The sequence below is a fragment of the Xiphias gladius genome, chromosome 20 (genome assembly GCF_016859285.1).
Source record: "Xiphias gladius isolate SHS-SW01 ecotype Sanya breed wild chromosome 20, ASM1685928v1, whole genome shotgun sequence".
Classification (NCBI taxonomy): Eukaryota; Metazoa; Chordata; class Actinopteri; order Istiophoriformes; family Xiphiidae; genus Xiphias; species Xiphias gladius.
Window position 1 is genome coordinate 17055585 of NC_053419.1, and position 23406 is coordinate 17078990.

Sequence of the window (23406 nt, forward strand, 5' to 3'; positions counted from 1 at the left end):
AAGGACCGAGACAAGAAAAATATAATAACTGTTTAATGGAAGTTAATGAGAATCATCATTTAAGAAACATATGAAAAGACATTTCATCATAAATAAGAGGGCATATGAATACATATTAGTAATACCTGACAGAGAGGTCTGCCTCCTCCCACTGAAGCTTGGCCAGGTTGCTTCCTTCTTTCAGGACACCAAGCAGAATAGCCCTGCGTCCACTGGGCTTGTGCAGGCACAGACCTCCAGCCCGCAGACCGCTGTCCACTCCTCCGATCAGGGCTAGTACTGGCCATACTTCATTGCAAAGAGCAGCCAGCTTGGCCTCTGACAGGGACCGGTGATGTCCTAGCACTTCCCCTGTGTCATCTCCAGCCAGGTCTTTGTCTCTCTCATTTTCTTCTTTCTCAAAGTGTGTGGGACTGAAGTCTGTAAGAGAATGGAAGACAGTGACAATCAACAAAGAGTAAAACCCATTTAGAAAATGGAAAACATTTCACATAAATTTACATAAACTTAATCAGTTGCCTTCAATATTGATACTCAAATACTGGATGTTCTCTAACAGTGAGTGTCAGATGCTCAAGCCCCAGATGTACTCAAAATCAAATACAGTCTGGTTTCCTCCATCTGTTCTTCACACCAGCTGTTCACTCCTGGGTCTACAACAGATGGACTGTAATTGACAGGCAATTGTTTAAAGTCGCTATTAGTAACTTCCATTTAGTTTCACATAACTGAAAGATAATGTGAAACCTAAATTGGTCAAAGAGAAAACGAATGCCCTTCCTGTGTCCCTAAAAAACTTAGAGGTATGTCTGACTTTTCAAGTTCATGAGGTAATGCGTCAGCACGGTGAAGGCAGCTTGTTTGAGGATTTAAGCGCACTGTAATTATTCACCACTCTATTTTTAATAATAAATTTGCATATCAGTTTGATAGGTCTTGGTACATGGAATCAACTACAAACGCATCGCCTGCCTTCAAAGTAAAATTGTGATGCATCTGTTCACTACTGACAATAGCATATTTTTTAATCTCACTTGGAAAAAGTTGAAGATATAAAGTTTTCCTGCACTGACCAAGTGGTATAAAAAACAAAACTGAAGTGTGGCCTACTTAGAGTACAAAACAGCAGACTTAATTGTCTAAACTCGTGCCTGACCTTGACCGATGCTTCCTAAGTCATCCTCTTTCAGTAAGGGACCAATCAGTTCCAGGTGGGCATGTATGTACTGGTTGATGTGCAAGGCCCACTGGTCACACTGATGGAGCCTACGGAGGAGCTGCACTGTTGACTCCAACAGCACCGTCGTCCGAGGGCTGCAGAGAGGCTCCCCAGGAAGTAGATTACTGGGCATGCCTCTCATCTGGAGGTCACGCAGTGCCACCTGAGAGAAACACAGAGGCACGGTTTTGTTGCACTACAAAATATTGCAACTTTGAACTAAATTACTGCATTTGAAATTTCAGAACATTTCCTGAAATAACCAAGCAAACCCATTTCTTTTCACTTTACAATTTACTAATAAAAGATATCTATCTATGTATCTATGGCTAAAGATATATAGGTGTATATGTCTAGCTATAGATATATCTACATATCTATAGCTATATCTATATATTTATATTTACTTTGTTGTCATTTCACTGAGTGGGTGGCTGTATGTTATCCTTGTCTTTAACTTTAGGTGATTTTTTGGAGTTCCTGGGTCTTACTATGAATGCAATGCACAGTTATTTTCATTCTAACTGTGGCTAAAGACCATGGTTATGAATAACGAAAATGTCTGGGGTCAAAAACACAAGTGCGTTTTGCCCTATGGAGTAAGTGCCTTCGGTATGTACAGTATATCAAGTACCTTCTCTCCAGGATTACTGCTGTAGAACAACACACAGGGGTACAGTTCAGAGGCAACCACACCTTCAAATGCCAACTTTGGCTCCTAGCAGAAAAACACAAACACACAATGGTTGCAGAAAAGCTCAACAGTCAATTAGAGCAAAACTCCTGGGTGCTACCTGTGAATATTTGGTCAGACCTTGTCATTCTTAGCAAATGATATGGTGTGAGCCTCCATGTCCAGGATACAGGTGATGGTGTCACCCTGGGTAAAAGAGGGAAGCGTGCGGACTAGTTCCCCTCCATGGTACAGGTTGCCACTATAAGCACGATACAGCCACATGTCAGTGGTGGTATGGTGGTTGTGATCTCTGACTGGCCAGCGTGAAACGCCAATACATGTGCCCTCATTGCCTCTGTTCTCTTTGGTAATGTAAAACTGAGGAGAGAAGTTGGATACATATGAAGTAATTGGAGATGTTTTCTCAGCACATTTGAGTGGTAAAATTTGGTCAATAAACCAGATTGAGAAAGCAGCTACCAGTCATTACCTTCCATATGAAACAGCCAGAGGTGATGGCAGTGGTTGCCAGGCCGTAACCTTTCCCTCCTGAACCATGGGAGAGGATGTTCCCACTCTCCAAAGAACAGCAGATTAGCTTGTGTGGGTCAAAGGAAAAATCTCCAATGGGAATACATTCCTCGTAGCTGCCAGGATTCTGCAAAACATGCGTTGGATAACACTTAACTACCGAATACCAGCAATGTCCATCACCTGAATAAATAAATAAATTACATGTTGCAATGTCGAATAGCAGTGGATAAATGTAAAAAAAATTATATAAAGATGAAGTGACACAACAACATGATATATGACACTTTGCAAATTAAGTTACATTAAGTGCTTCACTCAACCCAATGAGACACACGAAATTACAAATGTCACTAAAATGTAAAAATACGTGAACTGCAAAATCACGAGAAAATGGAAAACAATTCTAACTAACTAACTGGCTGACAGAGTTCAACTTTAAATAAATTATCAGTCCTTACTAAATCACATTTTCAAATGCTAATTATCATTTTATACTCATGGGTTATATTTTATATTCATGTAAATTCATGTAATATTCTTTGTAATACGACACAGTCATGCCCCCGCCATTGAGAACAAGCACATCTCTTAAGTCAAGTAGCCCTGCTGTTTTCAGTTTCATCCTGTCAGGAGCACATTCTTCCTAAACACAGCATTTTCTCTGGGAATACTGCATTCGTTCACTATTTTCAACCTCTAATACACACCAACAGCTTTCTCTTATATTAATGCTATTAAGGTAATAGCCTGGATCTTTGTGAACATTTTGACAGAATTGTGAATGCGTCGCAATGTGATCCAATGACATGAACAAAAAGCTTAGCCTAGAAATTTATACACCATGCATGTAGAATGCATGAATTTTGTAATCGCTTTTGTTAATTTCTGCAAATTAAAAAAAAACAAAAACAAACACATAATGAATAAATAAGAACAAATAAATTAAGCTAAAGGGTTTGTAGAAACATTTTGAATACATTGTCTTCTGACAGGTAAGCAGGCTACAGTGCAGGTGGGATAATTTACACCTTAAAAATTACAAATGGTTTATTACTCTGATTCTGCAAGGAAAAGGAGAATAGTTGCCTCTTTTTCATATATATTAGGTGACATACCATGGAACTGCAGGGACAATTTTGTTTGACACAGTAATAGAAATAATAATTATTATTGGTTGTATAGCAATGTAATATAATAAAAAGTATTAGATAGTAGGACGTGTGTACGCATGTTTTATGTAAGTATACAGTGTTATTAAAATAATACGACTTTATTACCCCTGTGTCTTTTTCAGCCGTCTCCTCACGGTTCCTCTCACCTAGTGGTTCCTCCCACATATAAACTGACAAGAGCTGAAAGAGTTGTTTAACAATCTACAAGAAGACAAAAAAAAGGGGAAAACTTAATGGACAATGCCTCCATCTTAATGTACAATTTCAAACAAACACATCAGTGCGCCAGTCACTTTCATTATGACCGCATTCATATCTTCTTCAGTTACTTTAACCTAATGATTTCTTGCCATGCTGAGTAGATTTTTTTTTTTTTTTTAAATAACTGCATTTTGCATCATACCTGTTGAATTTGAACCGGCTCAGAACAAGCAGGTAGCAGTCTTTCTAAAACATGAAAGGCCAAGAGCTTAGTACGAAGGTTCTGGAAGCAAGGAGATCCTGAAAAGAGGATGGTGGTGGTGAAAAGGGAATCGAATGGAACACATGTAAACTGTTCTGAACTGTAAGCAAAATCAATGCCGTTTTAAAATATTATTTTAAAGTGTCTTACCTAAAGGGCACTTGTGTGAAATAATGCCCATGAGTGGATCAATCCATTTGACAAAAGTAGAAAGTGTTTTCATTACTCTTAATGACAGTACACGCCTCAGAAACACCAAGAAATCCGCAAGCTGAGATTCAACCACTTTGCTGCTTTCCACTCCTAAAACAGAAAACACCAGGAAGAATATAATACATATTATACATTAAAATAATACATTTAATTGTGCTCTTTAATTACATTGCATTGACAGGATTTTGTAAAATATTTCAGTGATGTTCAATATAGCCAAATTTGCCACACCAACTAGATTTTCGCTCTTGCTGCTGGAGTCCAGATCTGTTTTCTCAGTTGTTCCTCTTTCTGATGTCTGCTGTTGGTGGAAAGTGTGCAGGACACTTTGGAGCTGCTCACACATCACTTCCATTAGAGCATGGGATACATCAATAGGCAGTGAATCCTCACAGGAGCTGAGAACAAAGGACAGTTTGTTATGCAAATATAAACAGAAGTGTGTGTATTTGACTGAATTTTAATTTTTCTGTGAACTAAATAGTAGAAATTATGCCCAATTCTTTACAGCTGTCAACAGTCTCCATGTCCTCACCTTGCAGCTACAGTCAATATCTGAAGCAGGCGCGTACAAGCTAGTCTGACAGCCCCACTCAGTAGCATGGATCCAGATGTAGAGGCTGAAAACCAGCTCTGGTTCATCAGAGCACAACTGTTGTCTGTCAGCATGGAAAGGATTTCCAGGATGCCACATTTGATGACCAGCACCAGGTCCACTGGTTGGTAGCAGAAATTCAGTGCAAACATTGTGGCTAGGAGAAGGTGTTGGCAGGAACCTGAGTATGATACAGACAGTATCTCAACTATATGCAAATGAAAATGAAAACTGCAAAAAAAAAAGGGGGAGTTGTACAATGATGTTCAAATGAAACTGACATGTTAAACAGATGCAAAATTAAATAATGAACAAACCTGTATGTTCTTTTTCCAGCAGGGCCCTCTGTCTGAGGACACGTACTACTTGCTGGTAGAAGGTGTGGGCTGCAGATTGTAGCTCTCTTTGCGTATCCAAACAAGCTGAATGTGTACCAGACTGGATGGAGATAAGACGAATTGGAGAGTGATTTATACAACAACGCGTTCATGAAAAAGACACTTATAAAATTATTATAATATCAGTGTTTCCCGTCTCTCCATCTGGCTGGATTGAATATTAGTTATTCCTTTCTTTCCATCTTATCTAATCATAAACATCTGCACAAACAATGTGATAGCATGATTACTAGAAGTACCATGTAATGCTGCATCTCATAATTAGGTACTGAGTGAGATCCAATGATTTGTGTTCCCAAAGCAAAGCATCCAGACAGGAACTGAAGCTGCACGGACTGCATCAACACAGGAAATTGAGGGGTGACTGTGAACCCGCTGCTCTTTTCCTCCATCTTGGATAGGAAGGATGACATCTGACACAACGCCTCAAGACGCATCTGATAACAAGGGAACAGTTAGTAGTTGATTAGGCCGTGGAAATGTAATAATAGAACACCATTATGTGTTTCAAATCATTTAAGCAACTGCATTTTGCATATTTTGTTGCTATTTTTTTATCATTTCCACCTACAATTAGGTCTATGTGGCTGATTACATCTATTTTAATAAATGATATGTAAAACACTACAGACATAATGAAACCGATAATTAAAAAAACAGCTGGAGGTGCTACAGAGGTAAAATTTGTAATTTGTCAGTATGAAAAATTTTGGACGAGGTATAATTCATCCGCAGCATTCTTTAAGTTTTGCTTGTAATATCGTATAACAAACAAGAGTCTAATTACCTCGGCCCTCTGTTGCTGCTGCAGTATAGCAAAAGTAATGGCCTTTGGGTCTGCCTGACTACACATCTGTCCGCCCGGCAGTGTTGGTGAGGAGGATGATAAGTGGATCAGGCTTCCACATACAAAGTGGAAGACCTGGTTAAGAATTGGCAAAGTGTTGTTGCCATAGTGGGACATAGCGGTGGCTGGGCTGATACACTGTCGCAGGCGATCCCATGCGTCCTTCATGATGCCCAGAGAACACAGAGGTAAGCCTGGAACAGACAGAGCAGAGGAATAAAGGCAAATATTGTCGCAGTCTTTTCTGTAATAATACTTTAACACCTCTTTTAGTGTTAATCATTCACTTTTAATTTTTGTACGAAAAAATACTTGGGTGATTTTCTTGTTGGAATTTCCCTGCTCTTGTGTATGCATTTTTTTTTTTTGTCAGTGAAAGAAAATCACCGTAGTATTTTTTGGTAAAAACATTTTCATACTGACAAAACCTACTGACAAAAGAGTCCATCTTTTCTTACCAATGATTAAAACTTTCTTAAGGATTGCAGGTGGAACCTGTTTTATTTAAATATCTAGGGTCCGGTGATGTTCTTTCTATTGAAACAGCCAAGATCAAAAGACCTCTCTAAGGCCCTTCAGAATAAAAGGTTGTGGATGCCTATGAGTGTGGCAATGAACTTATAGGCACGGACCAGGCCTTCTCGATTAATGTGCTCTGGACAGATGAATCAAAGTTAAGAGTTGTTTGCCCACAGTAACAGTAGACAGGTTTGACACAGACCAAAAACAGCTTTTCAGGAGAAGAACCTCAACACAAACTGCAGTGGTGGCAATTTTTGGGGCTTATGGTTTCTTTGCTGCCTCAGGGACTGGGCAACTTGCAGTCATTTAACTATGAATCCTGCATCATATCAAAGAGTGCTTGAAGATAGTGTCCGGCCATCTGTCTGAAAGTGTAAGTTGAACTGTAAGTGGATCTTTCACCAGGATAAATGACCCTAAGCACACTACCAGATCCACCAAGGAATTGCTCAAGAAGAAGAAATGCAGGGTTATGGAATGGCCTAGTCAAATCCCAGATTTGAATGCCATTGAAATGTTGTGGGGGGATTTGAAACAGGGAGTACATGTAAAAAAAAACGTGAAACATCTTGTAGCTGAAGAGTGGTCAAAAATTTCAGCAAACCAATGTCAGGGAGTTGTGGACAATTATGCAAACGCCTACAACGAGTTCTTTCTGCTAAAGGGGGGAATACTAGCTTCTGAAGCCGAGGGTGTGCTTTCTTTTTTTTCACATAAGAATATTACATCTATTGATATATTTGTTGAATAAAAGGAATAAATAATTTTCCATGTAGTTTTGTTCAAGTATATCACCTTTATCTGTAGGCACTGTATAGAAGAGGATCAAAAGACTTTCAACTTTTAATTCATGGGCTTTAACAAAAATATTGCCTTAACCATTTAGTATTTACATTTTTATGCATAGTCCCTCATTTTCATAGGCTCAAAAGCAATTGCACAAACTAACATAATTATAAATATAAGGATTATTTTTAATACTTGGATGAAAATCCTTTGCACACCCCCATGGACACCACCAAACGCTGAGTTTCCTCCCTTGAGATGCTTTGCAAGGCGTTTACTGTTAGCTGCCTTCAGTTGCTGCTTGGTTGTGGGTCTCTCTGCCCTCATATTCCATATGTTTGCCTTGTGAAGCTCTTGGGTAGCTTTGGCAGTATGTTTTGGGTCAGTGTTGTGGAGCACCGTCCTATCGGTTTTGCAGCATTTGGCTGAATCTGCGCAGATGGAATAGCCCTATAAATTTCAGAATTCATCCTGCTGCTTCTATCAGCAGTCACAACCTCAATAAAAATCAATGACCCAGTTCCATTGGCAACCATACATGCTCATGCCATTAGGGCTGCCTCCACAATGTTGACAGATGATCTGGTGTGCTTTGGATCATGAGCCGTTGCTTTATTTCTCCATACTCTTCTCTTACCATTATTCTGGTACAAGTTAATCTTGATTTCATCTTTCCATAGAATTCACTTTCCTGCTGAGTTAGATGAGAAGATTGATGCCACCGCCATATCTGTCCACTACATATAAGGCTATGGCATAAAGACTGGAAACCGTAGAAAACAGCTTGGCTCTGTCCTGACGGTCAACACATGAGGTGATTCTTTAGCTGGTTTTGACCTCTGGAGTGTGCCTTTTTTCCTGACTTTGTTTTCTGGGAAATTAGAAACCTTATATCTTGTTAAATTCATTCATTCAAAAACTGCGGTGTAAAAGTGACGGATTTGTGGATTTTTACGGCTTTTTCTCCCTGTTTGCAGTCGTTTGCTAAGCTAAGCTAACGGGCTGCTAGATGCAGCCTTATGCTTAGGAAATAGATCTGAGAGTGGTATTGATCTTTCATGTATGCAAATCATTTAATAATACGATACTGCGGGGTATAATATTTTTTTTTTAAATGCGTTAATTGTACAAACATTTACGATTAAACCTGTTACACTTACCCCTTTTATTCTTGGAAGATCCCAATGAGGTTTTGGATTGGTCAGACTAAATGAGACAAATGCAGTATATTAGCACTGATAAGGAGGGGCAAAGCCAAATTTTTGTACTGTAGAAAGACTAACCTGTTGTCGGCCATCACCAGCCATCGTAAAGGATTCTGTTGATGATTTCCTGAAAATGGGATGATGCGGACACTTCAGGAACAGTTCACAGAAACCACAACTGCTTTTTAACAAATCAAAGAAACAAGCAGACACTGCCTGACACAAACTCTACCTTGCTCCAGTGTTCATAGCCTGACTATTCTCCCTTTCGCTTGGCTCCACCCAAGCAGGCCTGACTCCCAGCAGGAGGAAAAGACAGCGGGACACCACCAGATGGCAGGCGGCAGGGAAAGACAAGCTTTCCTCAGACTCCCTCTGCTTCTCCCACTGCTGCTTGGGATCTAGCTCCCTGACCGGGCTGACAGGGCTTTCCATGCTGCTGGGGAGGGTGGAAGTGCCAAAGGACTCGTACACTGTCACGTTCTGCTGTACTTGCATGGCCTCCCGTGTGGCCATGAATGATTCTAGGACTTCTGCAGAGAGAGGAAAGACACCTGAGAACCAGATGTGTTGTTATGCTGATTTCTGTGTATGTAATGTGTTGTTCTGTTTGGCGCTGTTGACTGAATTGAATTGAAAACTTTAAGAAGTAATACAAAGTCAATTTTTAACAATACTGGGGTCAGGGCAGAAATAGAGATATGTATTTCTAACCTGACAGGTACATACGACTATTGCCAAATGTATCTTCCTCTGCAACCTCCTCCTGGTTGTGGTTGGCTGTGGGAGGAGGGGTCGCTTGCACCTCTTTGCTACAGTGACCTCCTGACTGCTGCTCACGACCCTTTCCCGCTTGCTCCACTGAGGTCCCTGGCTCTTGCCGGTCTGCATCAGGACTTTGGGGAGATTGAGCGGTCTGCATTTCAAGAAAACAAAACCATAGTTTATAAATATGTTAAATACACCTGTGTTTTTCTCCTTTTTTAAATCAGATGATGTCTGAGTCCTTTTTAATGTAGTGGAAAAATGAGTAATGAAAGAAAATATGTCCCTTGAATACAAAGTGTAATATTCACAGTACAAATATTAATCTATACATTTTTTAGAAATCACTCATTTTTGCTCTATAATTGTTTAACTTTGTCAAAAGTAACTGCACTACATGTGTTTAATTGTGACATAAAGTGGGGAAATTTTAGTAATGTTACCTGTTTGGCAGCAGCCTGCACCTGTGACGTCCTTAGAGACTTTTTATGTGCCAAAAGATTGCTTCTGATTTTATAAACTGTTTCATAGACATCTAACAGCATCTCACAGGGCTCATATCTGTCTCAAGATAGAGTGGGTAAATAGAGTGGATAATTAGTATTGTTCCACACTGCAATGATGTTATACATACAGATGTTATACAGTAACAATTCATTCACATCTTTCTATCCCTTAAAAGTTATAAAACTGATAAACCTCAACATTTAAGTACTGTCGATCTTTACTGTGTCAAAATAAATGAGTAGGCATTTCAGTAAATACTACACTTGTGTTACTAACCTGTCCTGCCAACCGGCCTCATTCTGCAGACCTGTGTGTTTCAGAAGAGCAGCCAGACTGCAACGACAGACAGTCTGCAGCAAACAGTCACCCGAGGAGTCTCCGCTCTCCCATTCTGCTCTCACAGCAAACAATACAGCTTAATTAGAAAGTTAAAAAGTAACAAAGTACAAACAGGAAAAATAATAAAAATTAATCTACGATGTATATTGTAAAGCAAATTATCACAGCAAGTATGTTAATATTCATCAGTTCTCTTTCCAGCAAGATTTTCAAAAAAGAACAGCAGTTAGTCCGTTATCACCTGGATATTTACATCATAAAATCTTACACAGGCATGTGCTCACACACAAACAGAAAAGTACAAGTGAAAGTACCTTTGCTGTGCGCATACTCCTCCATCTTCCGCCGCAGTCCACTTGCAGGTCCTCTGGAGGATCCCAGTGCCAGTTCCAGCAAAGTCCTGGTTTCCTCATTCACAGTCAGCTCTGGCAGCCTGGCATCACTGCAGCCCAGGAGCACTGCCTCAGTCAGCCATGCCATGCTAGAGTCTACAGGACAACGCATGATATCCGACACAGGACAAGTGAACAAGTGAAAACTACACACAACATTTAGAAAAATACATTTTATTTCCCTTGTTAGCATGATAAAATTATATCTTTAAGTTACAGATGCCCTTCAGGGTGTCCCTGTGGCCTCTTGATCTAAAATGTATAACATGTAAGGTAAGCAAGGTAACTTTGTTGCTTCTAATCCCCCTCACTCTATCTCTATTGTCATCTACCCAATGAAACAAAAAAAAAATCTTAAACATTCCTCTTCACTCATTAGTAGTCTCCATAACATCAATTTTGCCAACAGTCTTAAAAAACATGTGGTGTACTTTTGTGTGCTGCAATGTAGCTAACAATGTGGTTTTATTATTAGTGTTTCCAAACAGAATGTGGACACATTGGTGGAATGTTAATGTTGGAATGAAACCTGCATTCATTTGGTATCTATTTGCCTAAAAATTAGCAGATGTGAACACATGGAGAGCAAGCAGCTAGTTTTCCTACCCAGCTGTTCAAAGTCCATCTCAAGGCCGTTCCTCAGGAGGACATTTGATAGCCAGAACTCTGAGGTTTTCTCCTGGAGTGAAGTTGGCGGGCCTTGCAGCATACCACCAAGGCAACGGCCGACTGCCAGCGCAACAGACCGTTCCAGGTCCAACAGCCAAACCCACTTGCACTCCTCCTCCTCCGGTTGCTGCTGTCCAAGGCATGTGTTTTCGTCACTTCTATCTGTAGAAAAGAAGTTCTATCTTAAGTGTAAAAATGTGCCATCCTTTTTTTAAAAACTATATCCGTGATAACACTGTGACCAATAATAGTAATCATCAAGCATAAATCTGGGAGTCAAGCAGATAGGTCAAAATCCACTGACCTAAACAGGTTTTTTGAGCCTCCATCCCTAGTTCTTGTTCCTCCAGGAGGCTTGTCTCTGGCAGCAACCTATTGAAATCATTGAGGTGCTCCAACAAGGCCAGTAAATGGCTCAGGAGAGGTTGAACTGTGCCCAGAGGGAGCAGCAGCAAGGAGTACATTACCTGGCACAACAGGCTGCCAGCCACTGAGTTGTACAACACCACTGGGACAAGGGGTGAGACAAGAGAGGGGTATAAAGGGGTAAAATAAATGAGAAATACAGACGGACAACAGCTGTAGAGGCAACGTATAAGATTAAATTATGGATTTTAAAATCCATTTGTTGAATGTGTATATGCGCTTGTCATAAGATCCACTGACACCTCAGCGTTGACTGACTCAACTTTACACTGCTTTTAAATCTATGGACCTGAAAGGGCCACTATATAAATGTGTAAAGACAGGTAATTATACCTGATGCTGTCTTTGGTACAGGCAGCATAGATATCTGCTGTATAAATGTTTGAGAATACCCTTTGACTGGTCATCAAGTGAGAAAAAGGAAAATAAAATCACTTTCCTGATGTTTTCTATGCACACAACTCACATAACGTCAAAAAATATTTGGGACTGTAGTGTAACTAGCTTATAATGACATACACTTGTTACTTGTCAACAGCCATTATTCTTACTGTTCAGATTCTTGATCATTTGCTTATCCAGGGAACTCTCCTTCAAAAGTTTGGTGGACCTCCTTAGTGTCTCAGCAGCACAGGGGAGCAGCAGATAAAGATGCTCACGAAGCAGAGTTACACTGCTGTCATCCTGCAGAACAGCAGAATCAGTGTGAGCCTAAATGCAACTATAACACCACAGAACTCTGAATAAAATATGAGGTTCAAATATACAAGACCTATCAGCATCAGACCATTGTGTACTGTTTCACAGAAAAATGGATGGCCCCAGTTCCTGTCAGTTATTTTTGTAATATTAATGTACTGTACATTTTTTTGTATAGCTGTTCCTGTAGCGTACCTCAGGGCTGGAATGGATATAGCAATGGGCGAGCAGGTGTTTATGAAGTCCAGACAGCAGTTGATGGAAGTGACAGGGAGGATCAGTCTGTCCCTGGCTATCGCTAGAAAGCTGCTTGTCACTGTTTTTCTCCAATTCCCCAAATGCCCGCTCCTGTATGAACACACACAAAGAGAAAATTCATCTAGAGGAGTAGGAACATCATTCTAATTTAATGGTAACAATGTGCACCAGAAGTTAAAGGAACTGTGGTGAAACAGATAAAACAATGCTCTACATTAGCCCCAAAAATTAAATTGAAAATCACTCCCCCATTAAACACAATTAAGACACAAAGTTACACACAAACACATGAGGTCCTCTGATCCATACCGTGTAAAAGCCTATGCTGAGGAGCAGGGTTCTGAGGAGCACCTCTGCTAGGTGCAGAGGGTCATAGGCCTCAACAGAGCTGGATGAAGAGGGTGGCCGGACTGACATAGCAGGTGTCAGAGGGGGTCCCAGGGCTGTCACCTCCCCAAAATTGCTGTAACCTAGTAGAGAAGCAACATGGCTCTGATCCTGAAGGCTGCTGAGAACCATGTCTAACTGAAGACGCTTTGAAAGATACAGATGAAAGAAGAAGAGAAAACTGTCTAGTATTTGATCATTTAAGTGTGAGGTTACAACATTTCTAAGAAGACAATTCTGTAGTGAAGAAAACAATGTTTTTACAGCAACATATTTTCACAACATTCAGGCAGCCTTCGCATATCGCCTAGCAACGCTCCAAGTTGGCACTGGGATTTTGCCAAATACACTGTTTGCTAGCACCGTCCATTTTCTAGCCATCTCTCTGGATCAGTCATAGTTAAAATGAGGGAAGCCAAGCAGCCATGCCAGAATTCATGATTTTTTTATGGCAGTTTAAATGGTTGAATTGTGTCCTGCTTTTACACCAACGTCTTCAATATAGTGCAGACAAAATGCATTTAAACTTCATTTGGTCATAATGAACAGCATGACTACTGTATAATGACACGTGATACAATTTTTAAAATGTCATAAAGGAACTCTACATACCTGGCCTTTGGAGAGGACATTCAAGCTCTGAGGGCCCTGAGGCAAGAGGGAGAGGAGCAGTTCTGTTCTTTCCCTCAGTGGAGGCAGCAGCAGAGAAGCACCAATGGACAGTGTGTTCAAAACTGCCTGAGGATGGAATATCAGCACAATATGAAAATACACATGGGGATCAAGGATGAGTTAATGTGTACTGCAAGCAATAAATAAAACAAAATTAGTATAAAATAGGCTATAACAACTCAATTCACACTTTGATTTAGACAAAATGAATAGTTATTAATAGTTATTATGAATAGTTTTTATTCCATCAGTCGACACAAACAATTCCTCCAAATCCTCCTGTCACATGTGACCATAGGGATATTATTAAAATAATTTAGCTAGGACAGACTTTTAGTTTACCTGTTGTATGGAGTCCGGCATGTTAGTATCTATGAGCCTGAAGAGCAGGTTTCTGAGGGGTCTGCTCTGAGCCCCCAAAACCATGGCACCAGTCCCACCAGCATGGGCCAAAGACAAGTGGATGGCCAGCAGCTTCATGCACAACAAAAGAAACTGATGGTGGTCCCTAAGGAACAAGTACAGAGAGCATTATGAGTGCGGGTTCAGCGGGTAGGGAGTAAGTGTTTGGGAGTTCGCTTGGCCTCCCTGTTGGCGGTGAAAAACATTTTTTGTGTGTGATTCTACACTGATTACAGTTTCAAACAGAGATAAGAAAATACAACCTTGAGGTAACTGAGTATGTTATCATAACTGATTGTTAATGTATGCTAATTTCATACCTTTTAGATAAGAACGGAGCAGGGGGAGTGTCATTCCCAATGCCATCACAGTAACTTTCAAGGAAGTTGCGTAGGTAGGCAAATGTACTCTCTTCCAAGTCAACACAAAAGGGCCTGTGCCAAGCCACCAGTTGCCTGGAAAAAGACTAAGTCACTCAAAAAGATCTATGCCAGCACAAAGGTGGCAGAACTGATAAGATAGAACCACTGACTTGACAAGGGATAAGAAAAGTTCAACAGCAAAACTCTGCACACTCAATGGAAGTGTTGCAACAAACAGATGCTACTCTGATTTTTTTGGTGAGATCACATATGTTTACATTGCAGAGGAACAGAATATATTGAGTGGAGGCTTTACCTGTCTGTTGGAACTGCAGTCCAAGCCAGGCTGTGAGAGGTGCCAGCAGTGATCTGCTGAATCGACACCCCATCTAGACCAAGCACTTTCTTAGGTTTGGTAATAGGTGTAGAAGTGTGGCCTTGCCCACACTGGCCCATGGTGTTGTTCCCCCAGGCATACACTTCATTGTCTGATGAAAGAAGAGCAGCATGCACTGCCGTCAGAGCACATTCACAATTTTAACATTCCATTTACAAACCTAAAAATTATAATTCTTACCCTAAATTAAAAAATAATTCTGAAAGCAAGGTTACAACAGTTTTTAAATCATCTAATCATCTGAGTATCTGATTATTAGCTGTAAGAAGGTATCTTACCATGGGAGAGAGCCAGACAGTGGCTGTCTCCACATGAGATATCAATGATCTTGGTGATACTCAGGTCCTCTATGAACCTGGGCCTCAGAGAGGTCGTCTCAGAAGAGCCACACCCTAAACAAGAGCCACAGCCCCATGCAAACACCTACAAAAATAACATGAATAAACAAAAGCTAAGCATTACTCATATCTAGTCCTTGTATTTAGGATGTAATCAAATGCAAATACATTATTTGGACCGAACATATCAAGTGCTGATGAAGAATGAGAGTGACAATTGTTAAGGTGATGTTAGTATGCTACTTCAAAATAAAAGTTTGCCACCAAAGAGAATTTAGAAAGAGCTGAATTATCTATTGTAAAATTAGTCAAAAATTGGTTAGACTGTTTTTTTTGTCAGAATATCAGTTTTATATAAGTAAGGTGTTTTTTCAAAGAGCTATAGGCACAAACTTTGGTATTAAATTGTAAACAACTGTCATATGGTACCAGTCAGTTCTGACTTTGAATAATAAATAATCTCTAAGCCAAAATGCCACTTCTCACCTGTCCTGCAGAGGTAAGGGCCAGAGATGATTGGCTGCCAGCACACACTTTCCTGATGATGAACCCATGCAGGGCCTCTATGACCTTGGGGCGATACACACGATTGGTGTCTCCATGACCTAGTTTACCTGCAAGGATGAGTCATATCAGTATCAGTTCACACTAGCTCAAGACATTTCTGTTATGAAATTTTCATATTTTGTACACAAAGGAGAGCCTTTTAGTAAGTGTGTGATTTCAAACTGCCATGTCATCTGTCAACATACCATTGTCCCCTCCTCCAAAGGACCACACGGTGTGTCCGTCCTGTGCCACAGCAATAGTGTGGGAGCTGCCACAGGCCACCTGACCTACACCACTGACGTCCTTCACTAGTGTGGGCACGTTCCGACTCTGGCTGTCACTGTGACCTGGTCGGGGAGAAACATAGCATGTTGCTACCATACCAGAGTATTGATTTCCCTTTGAAAATGTTGAGTCAAATAAGCACAAGCCACTTCAAAAATAAGATGTGTACCAAGTCTGCCAAAGTCCCCTTCTCCCCACGTATAAAGCTCTCCATCGTTAGTCACAGCAGCGCTGTGTCTGTAGCCAGCAGACACACAAACGACAATCTGGCAGAGAGATGGTCATAAAAAAAAATTAGAAATCCCTTTGTGCCTTTTCAAAAACTACATATGATAAATGTACATGGCCACTCCCTACAAGCTGATGTGTTTCCTACATGCTTACTTTGCCTAACAGCGGTCCTTGTATGATTTTGGGATATTTCTGCGTAGCACTGTTGCCATGGCCCAGCTTCCCATACTCTCCATCACCCCAGCTGAACACCTGGAAGAAATATTTTTAAAATCTTAAATTTCTTAATAAAGAAAGTCCAGAATTTTATCTTTCAGTTAAAATCTCTCAAATACCGACAGAGTAAGTGGAAGTGGAATTTTTACTCTCATGTGTTTTTGCTTTGTTGTTTGATTTCACACTGCTGGTGTAGTTTATAGTAAATATAAACTACTTTAATACATTTGGAGAAAAACCATTACTCATTTGTATTATGTAACAGAAACAGTGCGGAAAAAAAACACTGTCAAAATGCAGTCTACAAACCTTTGAAATATCGACAAGCAATCACAAGTCATTTCAGTTCCAGCAGTCATTTTAACTTCTTACCTCTCCCTCTACAGTGATGGCCAAAGTGTGACCATCAGAGCCCTTGGAGGATGACACTTTCTTCATGTTCCTATGTGGCTCCAGCACAAGTTTCTTGGGCACGGATTGGTTGTTTGAGTCCCCCAGGCCCAGACGGCCATAGCTGCCTTTTCCACATGCTTTCACTGAACCATCTGCAGATACTGAGAATGTACAGTACTGACCCGCCTCAATCTTAAAGAAAAAAAAAAATAGATAATAGTAAGAATATTAAAGTATGAGATGTTATGCAGCAGAATAATATTATTTTAAAAACATATGTAAAAAATAGGCTTTAAATTTTCTGGCATGCTTTCAGTTTTTCCCACGCATAGATGAACACAGAAGTCAATAATCCAAATTGCAGTGATTGTGGTATATATGGCATATGTGATTTATATTACATCTAGCACAATATTTCTGATTATAAAATTACTATGCCTATCTGATGCTGGCATTACATATGGGACAATGAAAATGACACAAGCAGACAAGTGACATATGTATGTTTTTGCTGAAAGAACAAAACAGACTTGAAATGGACGTGCACAACTTTGTACGATCTAAAAAATAAAGAAATATCATAAGTAGTTACATAACGGAGTGAGATGTACTTTGAATTGACATGAGAGAAAGAGAAAAAGAACTTCTAACAAATTTAAAAAAGGTTGATAAAGTTAAAAATGTTCTATATTTATACTGTATATAAATCTGATTTCTAATTAGTTCTTTTAATATATTGAATATTCTAAATTGTAATGACTTAATATGAATAATGATAATGAATAAAGTATAAAAATAAGTAAACCTGTAAAATGGGAATGATGTGACATCTGTCGTTAGTGTTAGCCCTGTCCTTATGGGTAGCCATACCATTTGGGCATCACTGAAGCCTTGCGTCAGTTTTGGCAGCAGGATTTTCTCCAGAGTTCCCTCTGCCAGCTGATGGCTACTGTTGCTGCCCCACACATACACCATGACTGTGTCGCTCTCTGTACCAGGAGAAGCTGCATCAGTGCTGCAGGAGCACAGGCAGTAGGATGCTAGGTTACAAATCTGCCAAAGGGGAGGAAGGTGAGGTCCTTTAAATCAGTTACTGGGAAGTATAACAGTTCTTAATTGTGTCTATATGTTATAGTATGTGAGTATTGACTACTGATACCTCCTCAAAGAGGCAGAGAGCTGCATGAGAGAGCCGACAAAGTCCATCTGCATCCTTCTTCAGCACCTGAGTATTAACAGAGTCTCCTCGGAAACCCTGAAAAAAAAAAAAAAAAAAAATCATGTTTAGCCTCCAACATAGTATTTTAAATATAACTCAGTGTGTTTAAATATTATTTTACTGGGGATTAATTCATTAATTCTACACCAGAGGTATATATCGGAACAAAAAAAGTGACATATCATTGCATGATCAGGTACACGGTGAAGGAAATAATGACAAAGCGGATATGACACAGCTCTTTGTGGCGATACTACATAGTGGAGAGAGCAGCAAGCTGCTTTCCCCTTTTTCTTTCACCGGAAACCAAAACTAAACTGTATTTAAAAGGTGTGATCCCACAGGTTTTTATTTTATCTTATACGTGGGATGTACATGCAAACTCCTAAATCTGTAATCTGAAAATCTGTAATCATGTACAGTATCATGAGGTTGTTGGCAATGCCCAGTCAGCCTTAGCTCTCATTTGTACAGAAATATTGCAAAACTGATTAGCCTGCTTAAGGATGACTCAATACGCATATCTAGAGAGTACAGGAAAACTGACTCAATCTTAATCCTTATTTGCACACTAATGCATCACTCCAAGAATCAAATGAGACCGTTCAAAAGAACAATCTACAGCAGGGAGGGATTTGGCAGTGAAGAACCATTTTCCTTCTCAACAGGCAAAGGGCCTCATTTATCGGAATATTCATAAATGTTTATGTAAGTTACATCGAAATGTATGAACTAACCACTGCTGCCATTGGAAATACATTTGTGTGTTACTACATATGATCCAATGTTATGTTCTGGAAATGTTAAACTTCTAAAAACTAATAAAAAATAATTAATCCAATTTTCTTTGTCCTGATCTCAAGACAAAGGAATTTAATATTAGTCCACATGTAGCTTGATAAATGCTGCCAACATTCTATAACATAGACACCAGTGGTGTTCATAATAACAGTTGTGACTGAATAGAGTTGGTAGAACATAAAACCAAAAAAAAGATCAACCCAAAAGAAACCAAAAAAAAAACAAAGGTCCAAATTAGAATAACATGTGACATACCGAATATTGCCTCATTTGGAAAAGGGTTTGATGGATTACATCAAAGCCAACACCAGCTGACTGCTGGGAGCTCAGTGAGGAGGAGGAAGACAGTGTAGAGGTGCAGGAGGACATGGAAGCAGCCAAAGCTACCTCCACCCACTCCAGCAGAAACTTCAGAGAACCCCTCTGCATGGCCAGGCCAAGCAGCAGCTCTAGTGCTAGCCTCCGACCAGTGGGGTCTGCCCCACCAGTCCCGCTGCTCACGGATGTCTTCTTAAGGAAGTCAGCCACCTGCGCCAGGCAGTCCAGCCCCACTGACGGGATCTTATTCTCATTGGCCAGAGAGAGTGGTGGTAGCGAAGCCAGCACCGAGGACGCTGTGGCAAGCACATCATTGCAAAGCACCGACTCAGGATGCACAGAAGCTGCGTATCTCCAGTTCTGCTGCAGTAACGAGAAGAGCAAACTCAAACCTGTCCTCACACCCATCTCGATCAGAACATCTGTACCCGACTTGACTTTGGATGCTCCTCCTGGCAGACAAGGCTCTGAGGCCAGCTCAAGTTGGCCACATTCAGTTCCACTGTCTGTGGACTGGGAGGGCAGCTGCACACGGAATTTGTCATGGTATTTGCTGTGAAGTGCATAGTAGATCCTCTGGAGAACTACCAGCCTGTGGTGGAGGCCCAAGGTGTAGGAGGTTTGCGTCAGCATGCGGTGAGCCAGCCATCGCTGGCTGTGAAGCAGGGATGACAAGTACTCTTCCTTCTCCTCTGAGGCACTGGACTCACACTCAAAGTCTGGCAGGCGTGGGCCGACAAGTTCTTGAACAGGCTGGGCCAGAGTCACCACTTCCTTGTTGTGAAGAAGCTTACTGTAGAGCACAGCAGCTCCATGCCTCTTGGCTGTCTGTACACTATCTTCTGCTGCCCAGGAGCTATTGAAATGCTCCTGCCACTTTAGCAATACATGGGTCTGACAAGGCACCATGTCTGAGCATTATCTATACTCTGATGTTCACCTGGAAAAAAGAGAGGGAAATATGATAAGAGCTAATGAGGAACGTATAGTGGCAAATTTATAGAATTCACACATATCACTCACAGTTGATTAATATAATGAAATGGCACTTTTATCTCCATCATCAAATTACAGGCAACATTTGCTGCTGAATGCCAATATTCTAATGACATTCCTGTCAAGTAAATTCACTTTAAATGTGTCAGGTTTCTCCAATATACAGTATATCCAGGCTACTGCCACAGACCCATTGGGTATCACTGAAATAGTTCAGGTCACCCTATGACTACGTCTAACACACCCACGCTAATGCAGGGACTTCTGTCTCACAAGCCGTTGTGGTACACACTATAAAGACATGTATTCTGTCCATCTTCATTTAAAAGTAATAGTTTCATAATATGGCCAAAGAATGAAACCTGCTTTGAGAGATTAGGCCTACTGGTGATAATAATATAATCCCCCTGTGAGTATATTCATATTCTCTGTCTCTGTCAACGTCTCAAAGTTGATCACCTGATGCTCTGACATACAATCTCCTGTAAAGATCACTGGGGTTCCACCTAAACCCCACTCTGCCTGTCAGCTTTCCAAACAAATAAAGAGCCAGACTGTTGTTGAGTGGAAATTTTAGATCTCCAAAGGAACAGCTTTCCCAGAACTAAGAAATAAAGATTTTAGTTTTCCAAGCTTGCATTTTAGAAAATCATATGTAGGTTTGTTAACAGGTCCGAACCACTTGAAAACCATGTAATCCTTTCCTTACATGGAGCTTAAAATGTGACAGTCACAATATGGAGGTCAACATTCATAGTTTAGTGGGTAATTAAATGGGAATATCAGTTGCATGATATTAAGTGCAGTACAAATGCATTTCTCTTTTCATTCCTATCAAGCAACACACAAGGTTGAGGATAAACTAACGAGTGAAATCAGCAGATGTGTAGAATAGAAATCTCCATACTCTCAGGACATGGCTGAGACTCCTGCTATAATTAAAACTGATACAAAAACATGAACCGGTATGAATGAGAGAGTGCTAGCTACAGCCTGCTAAACATGTGAGCATGCCACTTTCACTATAGTCCACAGTAACAGAGTCTCATCTCTCCTGCCTTGGCCGAGGCCTGTGGGGCTATATGGTTTCCACTTTGGCCAAAAATAACAGCAAGCATTGATATAGTAATGGGCTCTTCGGTCAGATAACCAACAGCAAGCAACCACCAGCAATGTTAGGCGCAACCATCACAGATTACAAACTATCTGAAGGAGTAGGCCACAAAGATTCAGGACACCTTTTGGGTTTGGCTCTCTTTTTCCTTCAGCCTAGCTAGCTTTAGACTTTATCTAGCCTGCAATACACAGTTCACAATTGTCGATCCATTTAAAACGATGCCCACACCAAAAACATCTTATGTTACTTTTTATTAATTACAGACTACAAATTGAGCCAAATATCCCAACAAATTTCCACTAAGCTATAAAAGTAAAATAATATTAAAAAATAATAAAAACGTAAAGGCTTACATGTGGGCTCATGTGTAAGCGTACATGATAAAAACAAAAAACAATATCAATGACTGATCAGCGGAAAAGTAAATGTCAGTGATATTAGAGGGAGCGACTGTGGAACTGGGTCACATTTGATTCAAAGTTTTGTCAACGTGTCTTCTTTTTCCAAATAGCTGTCACAATACTGAATGCTGGTTAGTGGAATCAGCTGCAGTAACACATGCTTCTTATTGGACCATGATGCCACAGAGAAAGATGAGTTACACTATTAAGAAAAGCTCTTATTCTAAAAATCTTAATTCTAACTGGGATTGCAATTAATGACCATTTTCATCATCGAATGTATGTAAATTAGTTCTTCTATTAACCTATTCATTATTTACTTTATAAAACAATAGAAAGGTGAAAAATGCCCATCACAATTTCCCACAGCGTACATCTCCGAATTGCTTATTTTGTCCAACTAACCATCCAAACCCCAAAGATATTGAATTTTCAAGAAAAATAGCACACAATCACCCACCTAGGGTCATGATGAACTGATGACATTGCATAACTATGTTTGGCCAAGACTGCATTTTTCTGCAGGATAGCAGGACTCAGTCTAGAAGAGCAGGAGCTCTGTATCTCTGTATCAAATCCATCCTCTTTTACATTGAGAGAAGCCGGTCAAGATGGTTTTGGCACCTGCATGGCCCCTTGGCCCCTTGGCAACTTCCATTTGGTGAAAGACCCCCTTGGAAGACCCATAACAAGAGATACGGTTTTACTTTTCCCCTGTGACCAGATGGGGCCCTGAAAAAAAAAATCACCCAGAATGAGCTGGAGGAAGTTGCTGGGCCAAGGGACGTTTGGGCTGCTGTTGCCAGGACAACCCTGACCACAATAAGCATTTTAACAATGGACGCATGGATGATTTAATTTAAAAAAAAAACTCGCCAATGTAAGCAGTGGATAGGTGGTATCAGGGGACATTAATTCATCCCCAGTATGAGCTACATACTGTCCGGCAGCAATTTAATTATCTTAAGCGGCTAGGCCAAAAAAAAAAAAAAAAGACAGCAAGGTACAACATACCTTTATATTCAATATAAGGTACATTATCATGTTGACAGAAGTTAGGCACTGAGTCGGGCATTCATGCTACCGACTTAAGCTGACGGGACAATTTAAGTAATTTACAATTAACGACATTATCCATCATGGCTATCTGGCTTTCTTACTTTGAAGCATCTGTCAACATCTTGTGGCGTTAAGGTTATGTGCTTTTCGTGTCTGGCATGGGTTAGCTCGTGTAGCCCACATTCGCCGCGCCGACATAGACGGCGAAATATGTGAATCTGAAACGCAGTCTCCGCCGTGTCATTCACAGGACGCCGGTAACATTATTCTGCATCTGCGGTGACAGCTGAGCTAACGCGGGCTGCACTGCAGTTGCTAGTCTGCTCCATGGCTGTCAGAAACCGACCAAGCCCCTCCGCTTCTTCGCTGACAGCTCTCGGCAAAACACTCCCGCGGCTCGTCGACGTCGCGCAAATATGTCAACCTGGGTGTTGTAAAAATTAAAACGGACCGCAGGCACCTCAAGTTACCTTGAGCAGTAAACCTCCGCCGATAAACGGTATGCGTTACCTGTCCCGTCCCAGTGAGGTCTCCCTCGGACGCAAATATCATATCAACCTTCTCCTCGGACCTCTTCT

General features: G+C 40.6%; 1 protein-coding gene across 8 annotated transcripts in view; it reads right to left on the bottom strand.

Moving 5' to 3' along the window:
* Positions 1-23406, bottom strand: part of LOC120806109 (probable E3 ubiquitin-protein ligase HERC1) — a 43635-nt gene extending 20229 nt beyond the window's left edge. For 5 of the 8 annotated variants that reach the window (XM_040156853.1, XM_040156852.1, XM_040156849.1 and 2 more), the window contains exons 1-39: positions 23299-23363; positions 19193-20195; positions 18077-18172; positions 17788-17970; positions 16897-17109; positions 16462-16560; positions 16247-16343; positions 15996-16139; positions 15730-15857; positions 15184-15328; positions 14825-14996; positions 14467-14601; positions 14087-14252; positions 13685-13810; positions 12995-13219; positions 12623-12775; positions 12280-12412; positions 11607-11810; positions 11240-11464; positions 10556-10729; positions 10179-10293; positions 9839-9956; positions 9345-9546; positions 8863-9163; positions 8709-8757; positions 8586-8631; positions 6058-6311; positions 5510-5707; positions 5190-5310; positions 4813-5053; positions 4509-4675; positions 4215-4367; positions 4005-4102; positions 3707-3802; positions 2386-2553; positions 2034-2273; positions 1854-1937; positions 1157-1382; positions 126-420 (exon numbers count right to left, since the gene is read on the bottom strand). In XM_040156853.1, the coding sequence (XP_040012787.1) occupies positions 126-420; positions 1157-1382; positions 1854-1937; positions 2034-2273; positions 2386-2553; positions 3707-3802; positions 4005-4102; positions 4215-4367; positions 4509-4675; positions 4813-5053; positions 5190-5310; positions 5510-5707; positions 6058-6311; positions 8586-8631; positions 8709-8757; positions 8863-9163; positions 9345-9546; positions 9839-9956; positions 10179-10293; positions 10556-10729; positions 11240-11464; positions 11607-11810; positions 12280-12412; positions 12623-12775; positions 12995-13219; positions 13685-13810; positions 14087-14252; positions 14467-14601; positions 14825-14996; positions 15184-15328; positions 15730-15857; positions 15996-16139; positions 16247-16343; positions 16462-16560; positions 16897-17109; positions 17788-17970; positions 18077-18172; positions 19193-20164 (6962 nt within the window). In that variant the 5' untranslated portion in view covers positions 20165-20195; positions 23299-23363. Of the gene's footprint in view, positions 1-125; positions 421-1156; positions 1383-1853; positions 1938-2033; positions 2274-2385; positions 2554-3706; positions 3803-4004; positions 4103-4214; positions 4368-4508; positions 4676-4812; positions 5054-5189; positions 5311-5509; positions 5708-6057; positions 6312-8585; positions 8632-8708; positions 8758-8862; positions 9164-9344; positions 9547-9838; positions 9957-10178; positions 10294-10555; positions 10730-11239; positions 11465-11606; positions 11811-12279; positions 12413-12622; positions 12776-12994; positions 13220-13684; positions 13811-14086; positions 14253-14466; positions 14602-14824; positions 14997-15183; positions 15329-15729; positions 15858-15995; positions 16140-16246; positions 16344-16461; positions 16561-16896; positions 17110-17787; positions 17971-18076; positions 18173-19192; positions 20196-22929; positions 23222-23298 lie in introns of those variants that run through there. The other 3 variants (XM_040156850.1, XM_040156851.1, XM_040156857.1) reach the window with 3 other exon arrangements.